Here is a 23191-nt window from a genome sequence, read left to right as displayed (position 1 = left end):
AGATGAGAAGTGTGGGTGGTATTTAGAACAGGATATTTAGTGCACTGGGAGTCCTTTTTACCTATTGCTATTAGGATTTACCCTTTTGGCATTTTTAAATGTTTATCACTCTGCCCATCCATTGTTAAAAAAAAAAAAAAAAAAAAAGCGGTTTCTTCCATTAAAAAAAATCTTTGTGTACCTCCAAAAACACTGGCTATACTAGAAAGCAGTATGCTGGGCAATAAGGCCGGGCTGCGAGCATGGATGCTAGAGGTTTGGTATTATTTGTTTTATTATTATCCAAAAGCATATACAGCAGCATGTATTTTTGTATAATATTTTGACTGAATGATGTAAATAAATTTATTCAGAGTTATTGATTGCTTATCTTTAAGTAATATCGCATTCCGGTGTGTATTATTATTTTCTTGACTTCCTAAGTGCACGTGTCCAAAACTGGACATTTCAAAGTGTTGAAGTTCTTATCTGTCAGCAAAACTATAGCATCTTCTACTGTATAAATTTAATAAGGCTACTACAAGAAGTGGTAAAATGGTATGTGCATTAATGGTTAAACATTTTATTGTCCATTAGCTAACTGGAGCTTCTTAGTCTTCAGAATCTTGTCTCCTCTTTTCAAAAAAGTTGCTATTCTGCGTTTAACATCTAGATGTTTGTTCATTTTTTTAAAACTGGTATCTCCACTGAAGCCATCCTTCTCCGATCTGCAGGGAGAGTTTAGATTTCCTTGAATTTTAAAGTATAGTGTGATTAGCTGCTTTTAGAAGAAATACAAAGTATTTACAGAGGGGTTTAATGCTTGGCTACAGGATTTAACAGCTTACAATGAATAAAGTGTATTGCAATTATTTCTTAATGGTAAGCATAGTGGCTACGACTAGCTTTTGCGTTGTAAGAATTTTTTTTGCCTGATTCAAAAACTTTTTTGTAAATTCATGCCTTTTATTTTATTATAGGGAACAAAGTGGATCTTTGATATGGGATAAAATTGAAGAACCACCCATTGATTTTAATGAATTTGTAGATTTGTTTTCCAAAACTGCTGTTAAAGAAAAGAAGAAACCACTGTCTGATACTTACTCGAAAACGAAAGCTAAGCAGGTGAGTATTTTTTTTATTTATTTATTTTTTTTGCTTTTTAAGTGGTATAATGGTTAAATTTATATAGCTATTTATTTATTAATTTAATTTAATTTATTTAAAGTCCTCTGTATTCCTCTCACTCTTTCACTAAATGAATGGCAAACGTCATCTTTGCGGCAATGTCTTTTCATTCCTAGTTAAGGCATCAGGTTGTGAGAAAGGATGTGTTCAAGCCTGGATTTTGGTAATAGACTATGGGATATGTTTAGTATTTTTGTACAGGAGACAGTGGTGAAGCCTCACTTTACACAAAAAAACTTATTTTTCATGTTTAAGACAGTAAATTTCCATTTCGGGAAAGTGTCACAACTACGTTTTCTGTTTTCATGAAGATGAGGGATTTCTTGACGCACCCAAGGATATTCGGATTAGGTCGTCCACTATTTTTTAACCTTGTGTAAATAAGTACGCCTGAAAGTGGACTGGCATCCTGTCTCAAGTTGTGCCCAGTGTTGCTGGGGTAAACTCTAGTCCTGTGGCCTTATATTTTCAAATAATCAGGCTTCTAATATGAATGAATGGACATTGTGTTATTTCCTAGGTAGTTCTCTTAGAAATAAACAATTTTAGTTGTAGATCTAAGGGGGGGGGGGGGGAAAAGCACCACATGGCAGTCCGTGTTTACATTCTCTATTTCGACAAGGGATCCTTAAGGCCATGGTTCAGATTTTGATGTTTCTTTTAGATTCTGTCATTGCCTACAGTTTTAAAGATAGTTTGATCTTACCTGTTCATATTAGAAAAATGTCCAATAAAAGTACAAGCGTCGACTGACTCAAGGAATAGACTTTGAAGCCTTTTCAAAAAGCATAGAGAAGAGAGAGAGAGAGTTGATTCAGGGGTTTGTTTGTTTTAAAGGCAAAATGCATTTAAGAAGTCACGGAAAGGGCAGTGTAAAGCTGTATAACATCATGTGGCACACATTGCTGCCATCTTAAAAAACAAATAAAATAATACAGATTTTGAGGGAAGAGTAAGACACTTTGTAAAGTACGTGGAGAGTGTGATGTTTGTTGGGTTCTATAGCTTACAACATAACATCTCAAGGCTGTTACATTTTGGAGAAATTTTCTGATTATTTTCTTCAAGCTGTGACTACACTTAAAACCTGTGTTATGACAATCCAAAAGTGTAAAGAAGACAACGTGAAGGAATGGAAAGATCCAGAATTCATGCAACACATAGGACTCCTCAAAGTCGGGATGTTGTACAGCAGGGTGATACACAGATTGCAGACAGACAGCTAAAAGTTGTGTCAAAGCCAAAACAGACTTAGTGTTAATTGCATTTACTTTATGCACTATATGGTAGTTTAATTTTTTTTTCTGTTATGCTTTATGTTCTATGGGGATCATCACTTCTGGAGGGGAGGAAATTAACTCTCTGGTCAAGTGAATGAGGGTGATGTAGAGTAGTTTACATTGAGTGGAGATTTCTTACATTGCTTCTCAAAGACTAGATTGCAGACGTGTCTTACAGCTGTTTTGCAAAAAGACCCTTACTGTACATATTTCAGGGAAGGTTTGCACTTAGTTTGGATCAACAACACTGTTAATTTGGCATTTCTGCTCAAAACAGAGTAAAATCAAAAGTAAGCAGTTTACTTAATATTTCAGCTTTAGAGGATTTCATAAAGATCAGCTCAGATGGCCTTTTACTTACCACTAAGAATCAAACTGTATACGTGAAGTGCTGTCTCTGAAAAACATGGGATTTGGAGGATGCTTCTGTGTGCAGAATAACCAAGTGACATTGATACTGATGGCCAGTGACACTGGCTTAGAATGTGTTGAGTGGACTCTCCATTTGTGATTTCATGGCTGTTTTTTTTTTGTATTATAGGTAATATTAACTATTTTGATGCTATAATCTTAACACTAAAGTAATTTGCCTCCTAATTATTTATATGTAAAAAATTCTTGCAGCACTTGTACATGCATGAAATAATAGTGAATGCTTAACAGCATCTTTATTTAAAACTTGAGTAATACAAAACCAACCAGGAAAAGCTTGGGTTGCTGCTAGAAGAGGCGTTGGCGACACCAGCCGTGGGGGTGCTTACCCTGTGGTCTGTGCGTGGATTCCAATGACCCAGTGCAGTGATAGGGGACACTGTGCTGTTTAAAAAAAAAACAAAAAAACAAAAAAAAAAAAAACAAAGAAACAAATGGTGCTGTTCTTTCAGATAAGACATGAAACCAAAGTCCTGACTCTCTCTGGTCATAAAAGATCCCTGGGTATCCTTCGAAAAGAGTGGTTGTTCCCTAATGTCCTGGCTAAATTATAATTTGTGGCCTTGTACGTTCTGGCCCCCTTTTCATCCCATCTCCAATTGCTGATGAAAACCGAGAGAGACACCTAATCGCTAATGTGCGGTGAGCATATTGATGCAAAATGGCTGTCGTCGCATCATTCAAGTGGATGCTGCACATTGGTGGTGATTAAAGATGCCTCACCATTTTGGAAGATTAGGAAGGAGATGTCATAATTATTAAATTCAGAAAAATTATTTAATCACTGCACAGTTGTTGTAAAGAAATTTTTACATGAAATTTAAAACTTATTATGAAGGAACCCTGAACATGAAGGTTGTTTCCCCAAACACCTGACTTCAAAATATACTTAATAACAGTTTATGCAAACATGAATTTCCAGATGACATGTAGACTACAGTAAGTTACAGACTGCATGGTAATAGCTCACTTATTTTGCAAAAGTTGCATAGCACAAGACTCCTAACAAAAACAATCACACATTTTGCATAGTTGACACTGTAATGGTTAAATAATATAGTCAATAATGTCAAGCAGCTTCATTAAAAGCCACTTCACTACATGCTTATGTAGGGGACCATCCACTATAATTGCACATTGATTAAAAGCAGGAAGGATAACATTTTAAATCACACAACATGTACTACAAATCTACATGACCAATTTTAGAAACGAACCATATTGTACTTTTAATTAGTAATAAGTGCATGCTATAGACGTATGCCACAAGGAAGAAGTCATAACACTTCCTTTCAAACAGACTCATTCTCTTTTTAAGCCAAATTTTCAGAAATCTCTTGGGGGGGGGGGGGAACTGTCCTACTAATTGGAAGTTGTGTGGTGTGAATCTGAACAGCAACTATTCTATGTTAGTGTACAAGCTCGTCTGTATGTACCTTCTGCTTGCCAGTGACAAACGAAAACTCATTTTTACAGTCATATGAAAAAGTTTAGGAACCCCTCTCAGCCTGCATAATAATTTACTTTCAACAAAAAGCATAGCAGTGGTATGTCTTTCATTTCCTAGAAACATCTGAGTACTGAGGTGTTTTCCGAACAAAGATTTTTAGTGAAGCAGTATTTAGTTGTATGAAATTAAATCAAATGTGAAAAACTGGCTGTGCAAATATTTGGGTCCCCTTGTAATTTTGCTGATTTGAATGCATGTAACTTCTCAGTATTGATTACTTGCAACACCAAAATGGTTAGATTAGCTCATTAAACCTTGAACTTCATAGACAGGTGTGTCCAATCATGAGAAAAGGTATTTAAGGTGGTTGATTGCAAGTTGTGCTTCCCTTTTCTTCTTTTCTGAAGAGTGACAACATAGGATCCTCAAAGTAACTCTCAAAATATCTGAAAACAAAGATTGTTCAGTTTCATGGTTTAGGAGAAGGCTACAAAAAGCTATCTCAGAGGTTTAAACTGTCAGCTTCAACTGTAAGGAATGGAATCAGGAAATGGAAGGCCACAGGCACAGTTGCTGTTAAACCCAGCAGATCTGGCAGGCCAAGAAAAATACAGGAGTGGCATATGCGCAGGATTGTGAGAATGGTTACAGACAACCTACAGATCACCTCCAAAGACCTGCAAAAACATCTTGCTGCAGATGGTGTATCTGTACATCTTTGTGCAAATTGCGCTGAATTGTAGAACGAACATCTGTATGACAGGCTGATGAGAAAGAAGCCCTTTCTGCACTCACGCCACAAACAGTCGCTTGTTGTATTCAAATGCTGATTTAGACAAGCCAGATTCATTTTGGAACAAAGTGCTTTGGAATGATGAGACAAAAATTGAGTTTTAGGTCATAACAAAAAGTGCTTTGCATGGCGGAAGAAGAACACCGCATTCCAAGAAAAACACCTGCTACCTACTGTCAAATTTGGTGGAGGTTCCATCATGCTGTGTGGCTAGTTTAGGGATTGGGGTCCTTGTTAAAGTGGAGTGTCAGATGAATTCAACCCAATATCAACAAATTCTTCAGGATAATGTTCAAACATCAGTCACTAAGTTGAAGTTACACAGGGTTTGGATATTCCAACGAGACAATGACCCAAAACACAGTTCGAAATCTACAAAGGCATTCATACAGAGGGAGAAGTACAATGTTCTTGAATGGCCGTCACATTCCCCTGGCTTGAATATCATCGAAAATCTATGGGATGATTTGAAGCAGTCTGTCCATACTCGGCAGCCATCAAATTTAACTGAACTAGAGAGATTTTGTATGGAAGAATGGTCAAAAATACCTCCATCCAGAGTCCAGACACTCCTCAAAGGCTATAGGAGGTGTCTAGAGGCTGTTATATCTGCAAAAGGAGGCTCAACTAAGTATTGATGTAATATCTCTGTTTGAGTGCCCAAATTTATGCACTTGTCTAATTTTGTTATGATGCATATTGCATATTTTCTGTTAATCAAATAAACTTAATGTCACTGCTGAAATACTACTGTTTTCATAAGGCACGTCATATATTAAAAGGAAGTTGCTACTTTTAAAGCTCAGCCAATGATAAACAAAAATCCAAAGAATTAAGAGGGGTTTCCAAACTTTTTCATATGACTGTATTTTGTAGTGTCTGCTAGCAAGTTCTGACCCAGTCAAAATGTCAATAACAGACTTATCTACAAGTGTTTTTTTGCTTAAAATAATTGAGTATCTTAAATAAATGTCTTTTTTATCATTTTGGTACTCGCTATTGAAAAACAGAGGACCTTGCCTCCCACCTAGTCAATGCTGTGCCAGCACCTGTTTTGTAAACAGCAATTCAACCATCATGAGTTCTATTGTATCCTGACACCTCAGAAAGTCCTTATGGAATACTGCATGAAAAGTGCAATTTGTGTTAGCTGAAAGGCATTTTTTAATGAACAGTGATGATAAAATAAATGGTGCAAGGTATGCATATGTATGGATTGCTACCACAGGGTAAATAAACCTTTTGAGTATCACCCTTTGTACTTTCTTTGGAAGATGGCCAGGACAAAAAGAAAACTCTTGTGACATGTGCAGTATGACATTAAAAAAGTTTGACTAATGTCTATGCATATCCTAGATGCCAATAATGAATTTATAAATGCCTAATTGAGATCACTCATGGTGGCTGTACAAAGCAGACTACTTCTGTTTGGCTAAAAATGCAAAGCAGAAAAGCAATGCCGACTCAATACGTAAAATGAAAAGTTACAGTCTGCTTTCAAGCTTCAGAGCAGGGTGCATATTTATCAAGCACCTCAGAATTACTCCTAGAACATGCACTAAAAATCACACTGGGATAAGAGTGTATCCTACCTCAGAGTAGGACATGAGAAGTATTTACTAAGCATCTCAGTCCTGGTTCCAGTGAAGAGTAGGAGGCTACATCTGAGAATGAATGAAGTCACATTTTTGTGCCACCCCTTGCCACAAATTAACACACACAATGACGTTTTGTAGTTTTCAGATACTAACTCGGAGGCTTCACCACAAACAATAATAATAATGCAGAAGAAGGAAGACATAATAATGTAAGGTATTGTGCTGAACCGTAAGGCAAAGCTCTCAATTTACCAGTCGATCTATGTTCCTACCCTCACCTATAGGTAGTGACTGAAAGAACGAGATCGCAAATACAAGCGGCTGAAATGAGTTTCCTCCGCAGGGTGTCTGGGCTCTCCCTTAAAGATAGGGTGAGAAGCTCAGTCATCCGGGAGGGGCTCAGAGTAGAGCCGCTGCTCCTTCGCATCGAGAGGAGTCAGATGAGGTGGCTCGGGCATCTGTTCAGGATGCCTCCTGGACGCCTCCCTGGTGAGGTGTTCTGGGCACGTCCAACCGGGAGGAGGCCCCGGGGAAGACCCAGGACACGCTGGAGGGACTATGTCTCCCGGCTGGCCTGGGAACGCCTCGGGATTCTCCCGGAAGAGCTAGAAGAAGTGGATGGGGAGAGGGAAGTCTGGGTATCTCTGCTCAAGCTGCTGCCTCCGTGACCCGACCTCGGATAAGCGGAAGAGGATGGATGGATGGTATTGTGCTAAGCTGTATATAATTTCTGCCATTTTTCAACATTATGAATAATATTGTAATGAACGTCGGATGGAAAGACTGTGACACACAAACTTTATAAGCATTACGCCTGATAACGGGCATGTTTATTTAACAATAAATGATTTTCAGCCATACTTTTAGGAGAATCGCCTTGCTGCTGTTATGGCATTCGGGAAACACCTTGACCATCTGTGTTTTGATATTGTGATTTTGCTTGCAGTTCACATATGCCTGCTCATCCACACTTTATGTGCGTGCTGATTTGCATGAATGCAGCTTGCTTTAACATTACCTTACATGGAGTCCTGTTCAAATGTGTAATCTGTGCATTACCACACAGTTTGCATTCAAAGTTTGAGAAATGCATGGCTGTGACATGCCTAAATTATTGCTAATGCAAATGTGCCTTTTACTAAAAAGCATAACATGACCAATACTTTCATTTCGGCTGACGGTGTATGGTTTCTCTACATAGATGGATCAACCACATAACATGAAATAATTATAATGCTACAAATATTATTCCATCCCTGTCAAATCGATATTTTTACAAGTTCACTGTTGTTCAGCATTTCTAAAACATTCAGCCTTTCCTGAGATGTGTGCCAATCATTGACTGAACACTATCTTGTGGCAGTTCCTACTGCATTAGGACTGCTCAGAAGCTCTACTAAATCTTGGTGAAGTTAGGAGTAGTTTCCTAACTTAGGAAAACTGATAACATTTTTTCACTCCTACTTCTAAGAGTAGGACCAAATTTGCATCGCTCAAAGTCTGGTGCCAGTTAGGGCCCTGAGACGCTTGATCAAAACGAGCCCTGTGGTCAGTTCCTCTGTTCTTGCTCGTGTCCTGTACTGCCCTGGAAGGTGCAGGGAAGTACTCAAAAGAAACTTCCAGTTAGTTTGTTACATTTATATAAGCAATCCCAAAAACTCGTTTTCTCGCAATGGTCATTATTATCCAATTCTTTCTCCTATTTTAACAACATCTCTGTAAGTACTTGCTCTATAATCCCATTGCTATTAATCATCGTTTCTTAAGCAATTCACGTCTACTATATACAGTCTTTCTTTTGTTTCTTTCTTTGTTATCCTGAGCACATTTATCTTTACTTTTTTATTTGTCACGTCGCTTGCAATCTCTCCATCTCTTGGCTTCTTGTGCCATTTCAACTGGTTATTTTTTAATTTTTTTCCTAGTATTTCACTTTGTTTCCTTAACGATCACCCTGTAACATTTTGGTTTTGCTTTCTGCCACTACTTATTGTGTCTTTTCTTCGGGTACCATCAGCTTTCCACCCCCATGTTTCCTTGTACCTCGGCAGTACCTTTGTCTAATGACAGACTACTTCTGTTGTTTTCCACCAGATCTACTTCATTGCTTCCCACTTGGATTTTACTCTTCTATCAACATTTCAGCAAATGTAGGTCTCTCACTCTCCTTGTTCAACTTTTAGACATATAGCCTCAGTACATACCTCCTCTCACTTCACACCCCGATCAAAAAATCTCTTCCCACCAAGTGATATTGTGATACACAACCTCCTTGTGTTTGTGTAAAATTGACCCTTAACATGTTTTTAGCTATACTCCTGTGTTCTTGTTGAACTCATTTTAAAGTAAAAGTTTTAATCCACTGTCTTAATTTACCTTCAGTATTTTAAACAGTTCAGTCATGTTGCTTCATAATCTCTTTTTGCTTAAACTGAAAAGACTCCGCTTTTTTAATCTTTCCTCATAATTCATCCGCTGCAGTCTTGGAATCAGCCCAGTCACTCATCTCTGGGCTTTTACCAGTTCTGCTATGTCCTTTTTGTAGCCCGTAGAGAGTAAAACTGCACACAGCACTCCAGATTAGGCCTCACTAGTGCGTTATAAAGCTTGAGCAGAACCTCCTTGGACTTGTACTCCACACATCAGGGCGCTACATTAACCTGATATTCTGTTAGTCTTCTTAATGGCTTCTGAACACTGTCTGGCAGTTGATAGTTTCCAGTCCACTACGACTCCTAAATCCTTCTCATTAAGTGTAGTTTCAATTTTCAGAACTCCTAATTGTGTATTCAAATCGAACAGTTTTATTTCCTAAATGTAAAACTTTACATTTACTTCCATTAAATTTCATCGTCATAAATCTGCCCACACCTGTATGCTGTCCAAGTCCCTCTGTAATGATTCAGCTGATTATAGATTATCTTCTTGTCCACCTAATTTGGTATCATCTACAAACTTAACCAGCATATTAGTTATATTCCTTTACAAAATCATTTATATATAATATATATATATATATATAATATTAAAAATGCTAGCACTGACTCCTGAGGGGGTACCACTCTTAACATCACCAATTTCAGATAAGGTCCCTCTCATCATAACCCTCTGCTGTCTGTGTCTTATCCAGTTTTTAGTTTGATGCCAAGCCTCTCATGTGGTACCTTATCAATAGGAACTTTTTATATACAGTATAATGCTACAGTTAAAAAAAAAAAAAAAAAAAGTAAAATGCCTCATGATATCATCTTCATGGTAAGTGAGCTGGGAACATATGGTATAGGAAAGGAAGCTCAGAAGCACAAACTCATGTAGTTTTCCTTAATAATCTATAGACTTAATAAGTATATATAAACTAGCTGTGTAAGCCCATGCTGTAAAAAGCATGGGGTCCTAGAAACTATTGGAATGTCAGAAAAAAAATTGAAATGTGGAGATGTCGGGTAAGTGAAAGGAGCTACTCTGGGCGTCTCTTTCCTAGGAGGAGTCGTTTTGCCAACATGCTTGCATCGCTTGTGCATTAGCGGCAGGAGGAAAAGTAAAAGGGATACAGTTTTGCCGATGTTAGTGGCTAAGCGACTTTGTCTTCTGAGGTTTAGTTTTCCTGACGTGCTGGCCTCGCTTGTGTTCTTAGCGCCTAAGCGAGTTTCCTGTTTCCTCGGAGGCGGAGCCCTTACCCCGACTCCACCTCGCACTTCCGGGCCAGACAGACACACACATACTTCCACACATAGATGTTTATATATAAAATATAACCCCAATAGTTACTATTGCTGAAATACAAGAGGACATGAACGGTGTGGAAATTTCTGAAAAAATATTATGACTTGTGGCATAAAGTTAGCATCTATAGTACCCTGTTTAACTGTATTACATTTTTAGATGAAAGTGATTTCTTAAGGAAATATATAAAAAGAATGAGGGTGAATTCTAATTTAGAGAAACCTGTCAGGCCTTACATTTTGGCATTTCCTGTCAAGATATGTTACCTTTTCTTTTCGAGTTTGCAAATATTGTTTGAAAGATTAGATCTTACTTTCCTAAAACAAAAGTGATCATTTGAATATTTTGAGCCGCTACATATTTCTATGTTGTTTATCCATAATTGGAACTAAGTACAGTTTGGAGAAATGTAAGTGTTCTTACCCCCTCTGCTTTCTATTTTGTTACTTTTGTAGCCAACTGAACCAGCAGCTCTATCATTTCTTTGAATTGTGCAGTGAGATGATCAAAGGAATAATTCACTATGTGATTGCCACAGGCAATAATTTGGGAACATTTGTACTGCATTATCATTGTGCTGAATATCTTGTTTGTTTTTCTTTATTGTCTAATGGAGAACAAATTCAGCATCCACATTCCATGTTGATTGGTACTGATGGCAAAAAAAAAAAAATGAGTGATCTGTATTTTACAAACAGTCTTTCACGTTATGATAATGAGAAATGCCAGATGACCTTATCAGGGTCAGGTTAGTCCTGAAGACAGTGCTCTTCCAACATGCAGCATTTGTTACCAATAACTTACAGTATATGATCATGAACATGAGACAGCTATTTACGTTTTAATAATATGACCTATACTTCCTTACCTGGTGTGTATACCAGCCATCAGTGCCTTTTGCCCAGTTTTATTTTTAAGTAACCACACATCTCCCATTTTTATAAGGTTAAAAAAATTCCAAACTTTCAAAATGGTTTAAAAGGCTTTTAAGAGGTTGTCATCAATAATGGTAACAGTCTAATACAGTAGTAGTAGGTGCTTGAGGAGAGTACCACCTCATTTTCTTGATTTACTATTTAAACATCTTGTTTAAACAGATAAACACAGTTCTATTCTGCTGTTGTAAGTTTTAGGCAGAAACATGAAATGGCTACAGTGTTAACCAAGAAATCTTTGCCAGCTTCAACATGAGTAAGAACAATATTGGCCTAGACCACTTCAAGTTAAGTGTGTGGTGTACAGAAATGAATGCAAGATGTGAAACGTTTAAGCATTTAATATGAAATGAGCAATTTTTGTGTTGGAGAAATTATAGAACAGTTTTTGATTCCAACTGATTCTTCACACATTCAAAAACCATACTGAGCCATGGTGTTATTAAACCTCTGTGTCATCTCCTGTTCAAAGAATGAAAACAGAAGTAGTGGTACTTAATTAGTAACTGGGTAAGTTTAAACAATATTGGATCTCGTTAGTAGTCCATTAAACCTCAGTTTGTGCCTTATCCTTCCTATTTACGGTATTTTGCTTGATGTTTCTAAACGTACTAAACGTTTATATAATCTTTCTTAAATTAAGTTAACTGAGGTCAGCTGTGGCCTCTTAAACATAACACATGAATCATCTTTCTGTGTCTTTCCACACCCCATTTAAAAGAACAAAAATCATTTTGTCACCCAATAGATTTTAGTAATACTAAAATAAAATAATACTTTTTAGTTTCGGCCAGTAGATGGCAGAGAGAGTACAAAGTTTATTCATTCACTCATTTATTTCTTAAAGCCACCTATTACAGAATAGGGCGGGAGGCCAGGACCTATCTTGGCAGCATTAGATGCAAGGCAGGAAACATTGTGTTACACATTTTAATAGTCCAAATGTTTCCAAATGGCTTTTATACTAAATACCCACTCAGTTGTGGGTTATACGATAATCGTTTCAAGATGGTCAGGTGTGTCATGTGAAATGTTCTGGTTTTCATTGTTAACCTCCGAGTTATTTTGGAGTTGATTCTGGTGCTGTGTGTCTTGTTTTTATGTGGAGAGAACCCTCTGTGCTGTTAAAAATGTTTTGTCTATAGGACAATAAAGTTCCACCAGTGCTGCCACACCCTTTATTTGTGTTCCACATCTCATTCTGAAACTTAGTACTGTACTAGGACATAGAATTGGAGGGAATTTGGAATTTTCACAGACATATGTGACAAATATTTTTATGAGTATAGCATTAAAGATGTCAAGGTGACTCTATGTGAAATGAAGTTCAGAATTTCCAACAGGAAAATCTCTTAGTAAATTAGATGTCATGATTAAAAGTATAAACATAACTCTGAAATTTTGTTTCTAATTGTAATGTGACACATCCATACTTTCTCTAAAGGAATATAAATCTATGAATTACATATTTTTGGGTAAGTTAACAACACATGTACAGAATGTTATGAAAATGGACCCTTCCTTTAGATATTCACTTAATAATAAAATGCCCTCAGATCTAGCTCAAATGCCCATGACACAGATGTATACTACTTAATTTTTCCCTCAGTGAAAATAAAAACCTTAATGAAGTAAATATTATAGCAAACAATCTCCACCAATCACATGTAGGTACTTCTGGCTTGGGTAATAAGAGTGGTTGCTGCCATCTGATAACATCTGTGGTCAAATCTGCCCAGTTGTACCACAGGTTTACATTTAAAGGCATTCAAATTTGAAAAGAGCAGGACTCATCTTGTTGTGTCCACAACTGGATCATGCTGATAGATGTTTGTTCCTTCCAAAGTTCCTTGGTTTAAATCCCCAGCATTCTATCATCCAAATGATGCATCAATAGAGTTTCTGATGCTGAGTTGCTAAGTTGCATCATCCTGGTTAGTGTTCATTTTCGTAGGTGGTAGCATGGACAAATTCAATTAACATTTCAATGTCTTAATTACATGTTAGTTTTAACTATATTGTGTTTCCATTTTTTTTTTTCCATTTTGTTTGACCATATTAGTTGAGACATGGCCAGCAATAAACATGACCTGAAACAGAAAATTTAAGTCAGTCCTCAATAGTACCCAAAATGCCACAGTACCTGAACTTGCTGTGACTCGCAATGTGATGTGACGTGACAATTCATTTAACTTACTGAAACGTAATCTTATATTCCTTATTTTATGGAAGTAGGCCAGTTCTGAAACCTTTCCACCTTACTTTTATCCTCCCTCCCGGATCATTTTCCTTTCCTTCTTCTGACAAGCTACTCCTCCGATAAGGTTGTAACAAAGCTCCTGAGGTGGCTGTGATTGCAGTGCTACTAGCAGAGTCTAGGAATATTTAATATATCCCACTTTGCATTTCTGGAGTCTCTTACATTCTCAGATGTTGTTGACGTAAAGTAGCATTTACAGTAGACCCTCTACGCTTATCCTGTGACATATCTGAAGTTTGCAGCTTGACCAAAAGGTATTTGAGATGATCTGACGCTCATGTCTGTAATGACAGCACCATATCTTCAATTTACAAATCCATTTAACAATTTATAGTAACAAGCCAGAGGCCAAATCTTAATACAAATAATGATCTACCGTAATAACTGTAAAATAAAGAAACACAAACTTCTGTAAATGCCTGCTGTATGTGTGGTGCCCAGAAGTAAGATATATAGGATATATGTGTGATGATTTAAAAAAAGTACACTTTATGTCCCGATTCCTCTCTACCCAGTGCCCCTTTGGGTATGGCATTGTCAGAGTAGATTTTTACTGTCAATATATAATCAAACAGTGAAAATCATATTTGATTATGTCCTTTTATGCTGTTAGCTGTTACCCATGACACTCTTGTAAAGCACTTTAATTAAAGCCTCTTGATCTCTGATCCAGTCCTCCTGCTACTCTTGCATATAAGGCTAGGTATTGATGAGAGTCTGTGTAAACCAGAACAGTGGACTTGTGACTCTGAGGGTCAGTTTATCACCAAATTACAAGAAGATGAGAAATGTCCATTAATCACATGCTCCTGTAATTAACTGTGCATTTAAAAAGTATAACCATACGGCTGTAATTCAGGCATTTAATTCCTGGCACTGTTGTGAATCCATGCGTATCTCAATAAAGGTATTCTTTCTATTCTGAACTGGCTTTGTAAATTTGACAGTTGGCTCTACAAACACATTCAACTTCTCCCAGTCACCCATGGTGGCAGATAAGGCAAGATGGTATTTTCTGTCAACTTCGTGTGGTGACTGGGGAGGCTGAAATCTGAACAACCTGTACAAGCCCTTCCAGTATGGGTAAATACCTGTCTCTTTTTAACTGTAGCACTGGATTCTTCACTAGAATTTGTTATAGACTTTGGTCCAGATCACCTGGTATTCCTGGAGGCTGTGACAGAAAAAGAAGGAAAATGAGAAAGATAAGTAATCTAGAGCAGATGGTAAAGAGTATGTCGATAAGAAGGAGCAGAGAAAAACTGCAAGGCAGAAAAAGAGAGAAAACATAAATCATGTCACAGGATAGAGGACAAATTAAATAAAGTGACGGTGTCATCTCACACAGAAGAGAAAGGTATTTAGGGGTAACTGTCTCGTGTCTGTATGAATCCACGGATTCAGAGAACAGGGAGCTACCACGACCCTCTCCCTATGGTAAGTTAATGCATTAAGTGAAGATAATTATGACTGATTCTGTGATAAGGTGGCAAGGGTGCCTGCCCAAGTTGTAGCTAAATGTCTGGATGAAGGCATCCTTGGTCTTTGACACAGTTAAAGTCCATGGCTGCTTCAAGCTCTTGGGGTCCATAGATTGATTCAGGCTTAGAAGCAGTAAAAGAAAGGGATTAGGAGGCTGTGGACTGTGAAAGTAAAAAAAAGGAGGATACAATTGAACTGGCTTTGTGAATTTGACTTTGACAGTATATACTTTATAATGAATATTTGATCATTTTAGTAATATCGGGGGCCACGCCATGCCATAACTCTCCAACACTGCTCAAAGTATTAGTGTTAAAGCAAATCCAAGAAGGTAAACTGCAAGCTTAAAGAGGCGATGTTGCACATGTGAACAGTAGATGACTGCATTTGACCTTTTAGTACTCTAGTACTCTGTTGTGAACTTATTGGATCTCTGTTTCAGAACTTTTCAAAATTGAAACTTTGGAACAAAATGATGACAGGGGAATAGCTTTCATTAACTATGATTGAACAGCATCTGGGAAACATCTGATGGAATATCAATGCAATGGAGCTCCAGTTGTGCTGCACAGGGAGCAAAATGTATTTCTTAGGCTCCTTCTCTGATTTAGTATACAAAAACACAGTAGGCTTTGACTTTCATTGTGTTACTGAATGTGTTGTTTGGTTTCTAGGGTATGGTTTCTTCATCTTGACTTTGGGTTTGCACATAATGTAGCAGTATTTGGTGTGCTTTTCTGATGTAGTGATTAATGCGAGTTTCCAAAATTAAAGAAAAAATAAACTGCACAATTTTTTGTCATCTTTTTGTCCTCTGTGCAGTTCAGTCCCAGGAGGTGGATGACCCACATTGCATGCTAACCATGGACATAAAACATCTAATTTCTTTTGAAATGGTTATCTCACTCTTGTGAGGAGAGAGCAGTGTGTGAACCTTTTATTGTGCAGTGGCTACATCATCTTAGAAGATCACAAGAATGGTTTCTCATATGGCAAAATTACTTTTGTGACTCACCATTAGCTTGGCAAAGCATCTACAAGCACCTAGAAAACAGAGGGCCATACTGGATGTTAGGACTAAACTGTGTTTCACACACTTAACTGGGGTGCAGATGTAAGCACTAGGGCTGGGGTTCCTTCAATGAAGGACAAAAAACATACTGGATATTAAACAGTAAATCGTCAGTTTGTACCGCTGTTGCATTTGTCTTTTTTTTCTTGATTTTAGATGATCTTGACATCTAAAAACATCTCCAACTTTCCATACATTTAGCTCTATTGTGTCTCTTGCCTTTAAGGAGATCTTCTGTATAAATGTATCTTTGATGCATTGAGATACTGTAATGCTGATTCTCATGTTGAATAACCTTATTGCCTGGAAATAATAGACACAGCTCGAACACAAATGATGTAAATTCCATCACACGTTCTCTTTTGCTACTAAGAATTCTTTGTCAAAGTATTCAGTAGACCTCTCTGTACCTTTGTCAGTCTTAGATTCCTAATAACTGAACAGGATAGTGTCTAGAGCTTTAGAATGGAAAGTTTTGCAAGTTTGTCCCACAACTCTCCTCATGCATCATTAACTTCCTAGGTGTAAGGCCAGAGCCTGACTCGTGGTTTGTATTCTGTGTTATTTAGGTTAAGCCCCAGTGAGACTTTAAGTGATGATGTAGGGATCCGCTTTACAGTGTTAAGCCTGAAGAACTCTTGGGTCAATATTCTGCTGTCATCTAGTGAATGAAATACAGTAATCCCTCGTTACTTCGCGGTTCACTTTTCGCGGATTCACGACTTCGAGGGTTTTTAAATACAAGTGATTGCCCGCCTATCGCGGAAGTTATGTTCCAGACCCATCAGCAACAGGAGAAAATCCGCAATATAGAAAGACCATATAAATAAACATTTTTTTAGTTTAAGCCTTAAAATACCCATCCCACATGCTTTAAACACATGTTAACTTATAAAACACACTTTGTTAACACATATGATATGTGGATGTCGGGCTAAGGATATGAGTAACATCTCACTATTATAAAACATTTTAACTTCACGCAAGACAAGACAGTGAGACAGGAAAATTGGTAATGTACAGGCTTTTAAATTATTGACACGCAGAGCGACAACCAGCACAAAGTCCACTTCTCCTTAGCGTTCATTCAGCTCCCCACCCCCTTGACAATGCGAAGTGGCAGGAGCGTACTGTGCTTCCGGGGAGGGGGTGGTTTGAGCGAAAGTGCGTTCAGCTCTCACACACCCACACACACACACCCACACACACACTCCTCCTCATCCTTCCAAACGCGCAGAGCGACAAGCAGGCATTTTGGCAGAAGCAGCACAAAGTCCATTTCTGCTCAGCGTGAGTTCAGCTGCCCCCCTTCACAAAGCGAGTGCAGACACATTGACGTCTGATCGCAGTGTGCAGTGTTGGTCTGAGGTGTTTAAGAATGTAGAAAGTGTTTAAGAGCAAAGGAAGTGTTTATAAGAGCGTGGGAAAGGTTAACAAGAGAGTGAGAAAGGTTTATAAGAGTGTGGGAAGGGTTTATAAAGCCTTAAAATATGTATAAATAATAAAATAAATATAGGTCGCTACTTAGCGGATTTTCACCTATCGTGGGGGGCTCTGGAACGTAACCCCCGCGATAGGTGAGGGATTACTGTAATAACATGCTGTAAAAAGTCCTAAATATTTCTATGTGTTTTCTATGTGTAATATTCATTAATCTGGTGGAATCTTTAACCAAAGCACAATGGTGTGTAAACGAGACTCTGTAAAGTCCGTTTTAGAACAAACTGAAACTGGGCCATTAGTTGAATTAAGAGATAGTGATGGCAATGTCAATTGGTCATCATACATGGACAAGAATAGTGAAAATCATGCATATGGCACTGTAGAACAAAACTGCTGCGATATGCCTATAACTTCAGTTGTGTAACGCTACAGTGGGGTGCGAGTAGGTGGATGGAAAAAAGGCAAAATGATTATGATCAAGTTAAAGGACACAAAAGAGATTAGCCACTTATGCACTGTTCTAAATATAGCAACTGTTGTTTGTGTCAGGGGAAATATGAAAGTCGGTGTACCTTGTGCTTTGCTAACTTAGAATAACACAAGGAGATGCATCCATCATACAGATCAGGCACTGAAATTCAACCCCCTCAAGAGAATTGCATTTGGAACATTAACGTTGTTAGCATTCCTTCTTTTGGGGCAGCATTGGGTTGTATGTTGCTGACTGTTTCAAAACCTGTCACACAAAGTATGTGTACTAAATCTGCATCACTACAGCAGTGGACACTAGGCATACCTTTTTGTACGGTACTTATGTTGACATTTTGGTATTTGTGTCTCTGTTACATGCAATGACATTTTTATTGTTGAAAAAAATTCAATGCTTTTGATTAATTTTTCTGAGGGTAAACGGAATGCTAAGAACCTAATTTAATTTGCAGATGTATGCAGACTATTACCCGTATTTGTAAAGCTACTTCAAATGGTAATCATAATTTTAATATTGCTGAAAGGGCTTTTGTGCAGTTCTGCATTGTTTTTGCTTTTGAGTGTGTTTCAAACCACAGCCTGCTAAGAAACCCTTGAATAGGCTTTAGTGTTAACCCGTATGATACCATAAACAGGCTCTTAAATGCAATGAGCAGGACATCTTCACAACTCTTTCAATGTTTAGCATCATTTGACACAATTTGTTTTGAGTTTTCTTAATGATCATCATCTATTTCATACTACCTAATGTTTGAACTCGTTCTTGAAATAGGACGGGTGCCTTAATAGCAACCCTCTGCACCTTTAGTAATGCCAAGGAGGTCACATATTTTATTTTGAAAACCTATGAAGTAGAAATACAGAAATTGAGGCATACCCTGTATAATATACTAGCTGTGTAAGCCTGTGCTGTAAAAAGGCCCGGGGTCCTAGAAACTATTGAAATCGTCAGAAAAAAAATTGAAATGTAGAGATGTCAGGTAATTGAAAGGAACTACTCTGGGCATCTCTCTCCTAAGAGGTTTTGTTTTGCCGACATGCTCACATCGCTTGTGCATTAGCGGCGAGAGGAAAAGCAAAAGGGATACCGTTTTGCTAATGTTTGCGGCTAAGCGATGTTGTGTTTCTTCTGAGGTTTTGTTTTACTGATGTGCTCGCCTCGCTTGTGTTATTAGCGGCTAAGCGAGTTTCTGTTTCCTCAGAGGTGGAGCCCTTACCCTGACTCCACCTCTCACTTCTGGACTGGACAGACAGACCGACACACTTCCATGCATAGACGTTTATTTATAAGACAAAGTAAAACAGATGTACAAGAGCAACCTGAAGTCTCTTTTGGGCTTCTTAAAACAAGTTCTTGCTAAAATCTTCCTCCATGCGTGAGACTCAATAGGCCAGTTTCGTTAAAGATCAAGTTAAGGACCGCATCTTTAACCATTTTGGGGCTTTTTCTGTTGAATGGCTAACACAGTCCAATTTCTTTCATTCATGAACCATGGGCTACCGCATAATGGGCTGGAGAAAAACATCGTACCTCCTTTCACTTTTTGCCTTTTAAAAGGAGGAACATGGCCCTCATCCCTGTTATCCTGAGCACAAATTTTAGTCATAATGGTTAACACTTAACCTTTGTGTTTCAAAACTGTATATAAAGCCTTTTTGTCCAACATTTCTTGTGCAGACTGCACCCATTCCAAGCAGAACTTCATCATGCATGGTGAAAACATTTTAAAAAAGTGAAGTCTGATCCAATTGCTCATGTATTCAGTGTTGGGAATGGATATTTTATAAACCTGTTACTTTGTTTTGTCTGAAATCTTTTAAAGAGGGAAGTGCAAGAGAAGAACTTGGAGTTCTCTTCTGTCTAATTGTTGTAAATCATACGTGCTTAGCTGTCAAGTAGTCAAAGAAAGACAATTTATTAAAATGGTAAAAACACAGTTTCTGTCCGTCTTAGAATTCAGACTTTTAAGTGCCAATTGTTTTTTCTTCATATTATAAATATGTCACGATTTGTGTTCATTCAGCTGAAATTTGTTTAATTAAAGAAGCTAGTGTTGCTTCCAAATGTGAGGAATTTTTTTGTATGCTATTTTCATTTTGTGGAATTAAAAAAGTCTTTGTTTTAAGTCAGTTGTATTTTACTTGGTTACTTATGGGTATGTTTTGTAGTTTTACTTTGTCTCTCTGTAACTTTCCTCTTCAGGTAGTCAAGCTCTTAAACAATAAGCGGTCTCAAGCTGTGGGAATTCTGATGTCCAGCCTTCACCTGGATATGAAAGATATACAGCATGGTAAGTGACACTGAATTTTACAAACTCATTCTCTTACAGAACAGGGGTTAGGGGGATTAAAGGCTTTATTAAGCATCACATTTAGTAAAGCATGTTATATTTTACGTTTTTTTTTTTTTGTTTTGTTTTTTTTTCAGTTAATTTCCCCCAACGTGGTTTTAATGAGAGACAGACTAAATAAAATATTAGCTGCTAGGTATTTACTAAAGTTAAACAATAGCACAGTTTATTTGTTCAGTATATGAATTGGAACAGATTTTTATATATGCAGTTAACCACTTTTTAATACATGTGTGCAAAGTCCTGCTCCCATTGCCAAGCACTTTTCCATAAGCCTTTACCCCCTTGTGACTAGTGTGTCCTCTACTGATCTTTACATTGAGCTGCGTTCTGTTTCTTGGATTAAAAAGGAAGATCTTTATCTCATACAGGGATGCAGTAGTTGTTGAGAAGGCAAATATTAAAGTCCATCTAGCAGTAGCAGTGGTAGATGTCAATTTAAGAACGCAACATATTTGTTCCTTAGTCAGTAGAAATAATCCATTCTTACTGTGTTTTGTTGTAATCGGTTCAATACACATTTAAAGTATTTCCTGCTTTGGTTTAGTAACAGCAAATACTATATTTAATCTTTAAAGCTAGTGAAATATTGTCCTGCACAGTGAATACTGCTTCTCAAATAACTGATGCTTGATACTGAATGTAGTTAACATCCACAGTAAGTTCAGTACAATGTCCATCTTGCGCTTAGGGCAAATTAAAAAATTAAATAAACTGAGTCTTGAGACTGTGGGAGGGAAAAAAATAAAAAAAACGTGAACAAAGGGAGAATATGCAGTTTCCATAAGGATGGCCCACAGCTGATTTTTTTTTTTTTTTTTTTTTGACTGGCACTATGCAGCTCCAGGTTTAATTAAAAATATCTGTAACTCTTCATATTTAAATGCATTTAAGAAGGTGCTGTTTGACTACATAATATTGATTTATCAAACATTAGTAAAAATGGAGCGAAAATACACTTTTAAAAACTCAATATTTACAAGTGGATGGGTTTACAGAAACATTCATGTCTGTGTTTCTTTTCAGCTAGGCACATTGTGTGCATTTGTGAAGGGTGAGAATGCAAAATTTACGCTGCTTTTAAACACCCTGTCATCTGTGAAACAAGATCCTCCAAGCTTGCACTGTTAGTTAGTTTTGGCAACTTCATCTTCAAAGCACAATTGTTTTCAAAATGCTTGATTTATTGCATTGTGCTAATGTGGCCTTTTCTTTGTGTTTAGGCCAATGTGTATAGTTCTGTTATTGGCAGGTTTTTTTTTAATTTTTTTTTTTTTATATTTTATTTATTGCAGATATTTCTTAAAGGGAAAATAGCCCAATGCCAAAATAGATTAATATATGGAATGTCGTGATTTTATACTTTATGTTGTGTGGCTCTAAATTCTTTTCTGCGAATGGATCACTCTGTAGGTGACTACCTTGGCATTGAGTTTGGACCCAGTAGGAGAGCAGATATGGAAATCAAAAAAATGTGTCTTATATTAGGCCACAATGAGCTCACAAGAACAAATGTGAGTTATAAATCATTATTAGGATTACCTTCTTCCATTCCCAGGTTTTCTTTCATTTATATTCCTTCTGATTCGTTTCCAAGCTACAGTATATAAATCTAGATCTTAAAGTATTGCACGTTTTTGTAATTTATAAACTTTTAGATAGAGTAGAATATTAAATGCATCACTACCATAGGCTTATTCATTTCGTAGTTCTTTATAGGTCTTTTATTGATTTATTAGGGCTGTTCAAGTTGACAGTTGTAATACAATTCCTATAAATTTGAAATGCCTAGGCGTGTGCAGTCAAAGTTATTGTTACTAACTGTGAATGCATACCTTGCTGTACTCAAGTTGAACATTTGTGAAACTTAAGTACATTTTGACTTTTTAAACTATTTTTATTGTTATTAAGGACCATATGCATTTTTAAGTAATGAATGCTATTGTGCTGTTCATATGTTTGAATAAATCATTTTATACTCACACTAATATATATATATTTACTTTCTCTCTGTTTATGCTGTTGAAGGTTACAATGTTTGCATTCTTAGCTCAACAAATTAGACTGCCTATCCCTCAGCAACTCTTTCCAACTGATAATGGTGAATTTCCCAAATGGGACAAGCTGTAATCCCACCAGCATGTCCTGGTTCTTCTCTAAAGGGGCTGTGCCTGGTGTGTTTCCTGAGGAAAGTCCCTTGGAGTATCATAACTGCATTCCCAATCCACCTCTCTGTCCAGACTAATGACGTTTTTAATCTGAGGTCCTTCTGTAATGTTGTGAGCATTTTTGGAATTATCTGTTATTTGCTTTGTAACTGTTTTGGTACCGTTACAGAGGTCTGAAAGCTGGCATCAATATCAAAGTCAAAATCTTAGTACACTAACTGGCACAGGACCTTATAGTAATCAACATAATTTGACTATATACTAATAAGAATGGACAACATGCTTGCTTGCATTTTTGCTTTTGTTTTTGACTGTGTAGATGTACAGTAAGAATTGTCATCATGTAATCTGGAATAATTTTTTAATGCAGTACCTTCTAACACGGTCTGTGTAATATGGAACACCTGTGACTTTGTTGCTCTTGATGTGCCTGTAGTTGTTTTACAAATCTAATTTGAGCATGAGAATTTTCATATGTAATAATACATCTAAGGCCCATTTCAGAGATGCATTATTATATGTCAGCTGATCTATATTATTCTTGATAA

At 37.2% G+C, this 23191-nt stretch overlaps 1 protein-coding gene across 1 annotated transcript in view; it reads left to right on the top strand.

Annotated features, from left to right (window-relative positions):
- The window catches only part of fmn2b (formin 2b), a 293106-nt gene that overhangs the window by 87170 nt on the left and 182745 nt on the right, over nucleotides 1-23191 (top strand). Inside the window, exons 6-7 of the mRNA XM_028820569.2 lie at nucleotides 960-1104; nucleotides 20328-20415. Coding sequence (XP_028676402.1) covers nucleotides 960-1104; nucleotides 20328-20415 — 233 coding nt within the window. The remainder of the gene's footprint in view (nucleotides 1-959; nucleotides 1105-20327; nucleotides 20416-23191) is intronic.

Source organism: Erpetoichthys calabaricus, chromosome 15, assembly GCF_900747795.2.
Source record: "Erpetoichthys calabaricus chromosome 15, fErpCal1.3, whole genome shotgun sequence".
NCBI lineage: Eukaryota > Metazoa > Chordata > Cladistia > Polypteriformes > Polypteridae > Erpetoichthys > Erpetoichthys calabaricus.
This window is presented reverse-complemented; position numbering and strand designations above follow the sequence as displayed.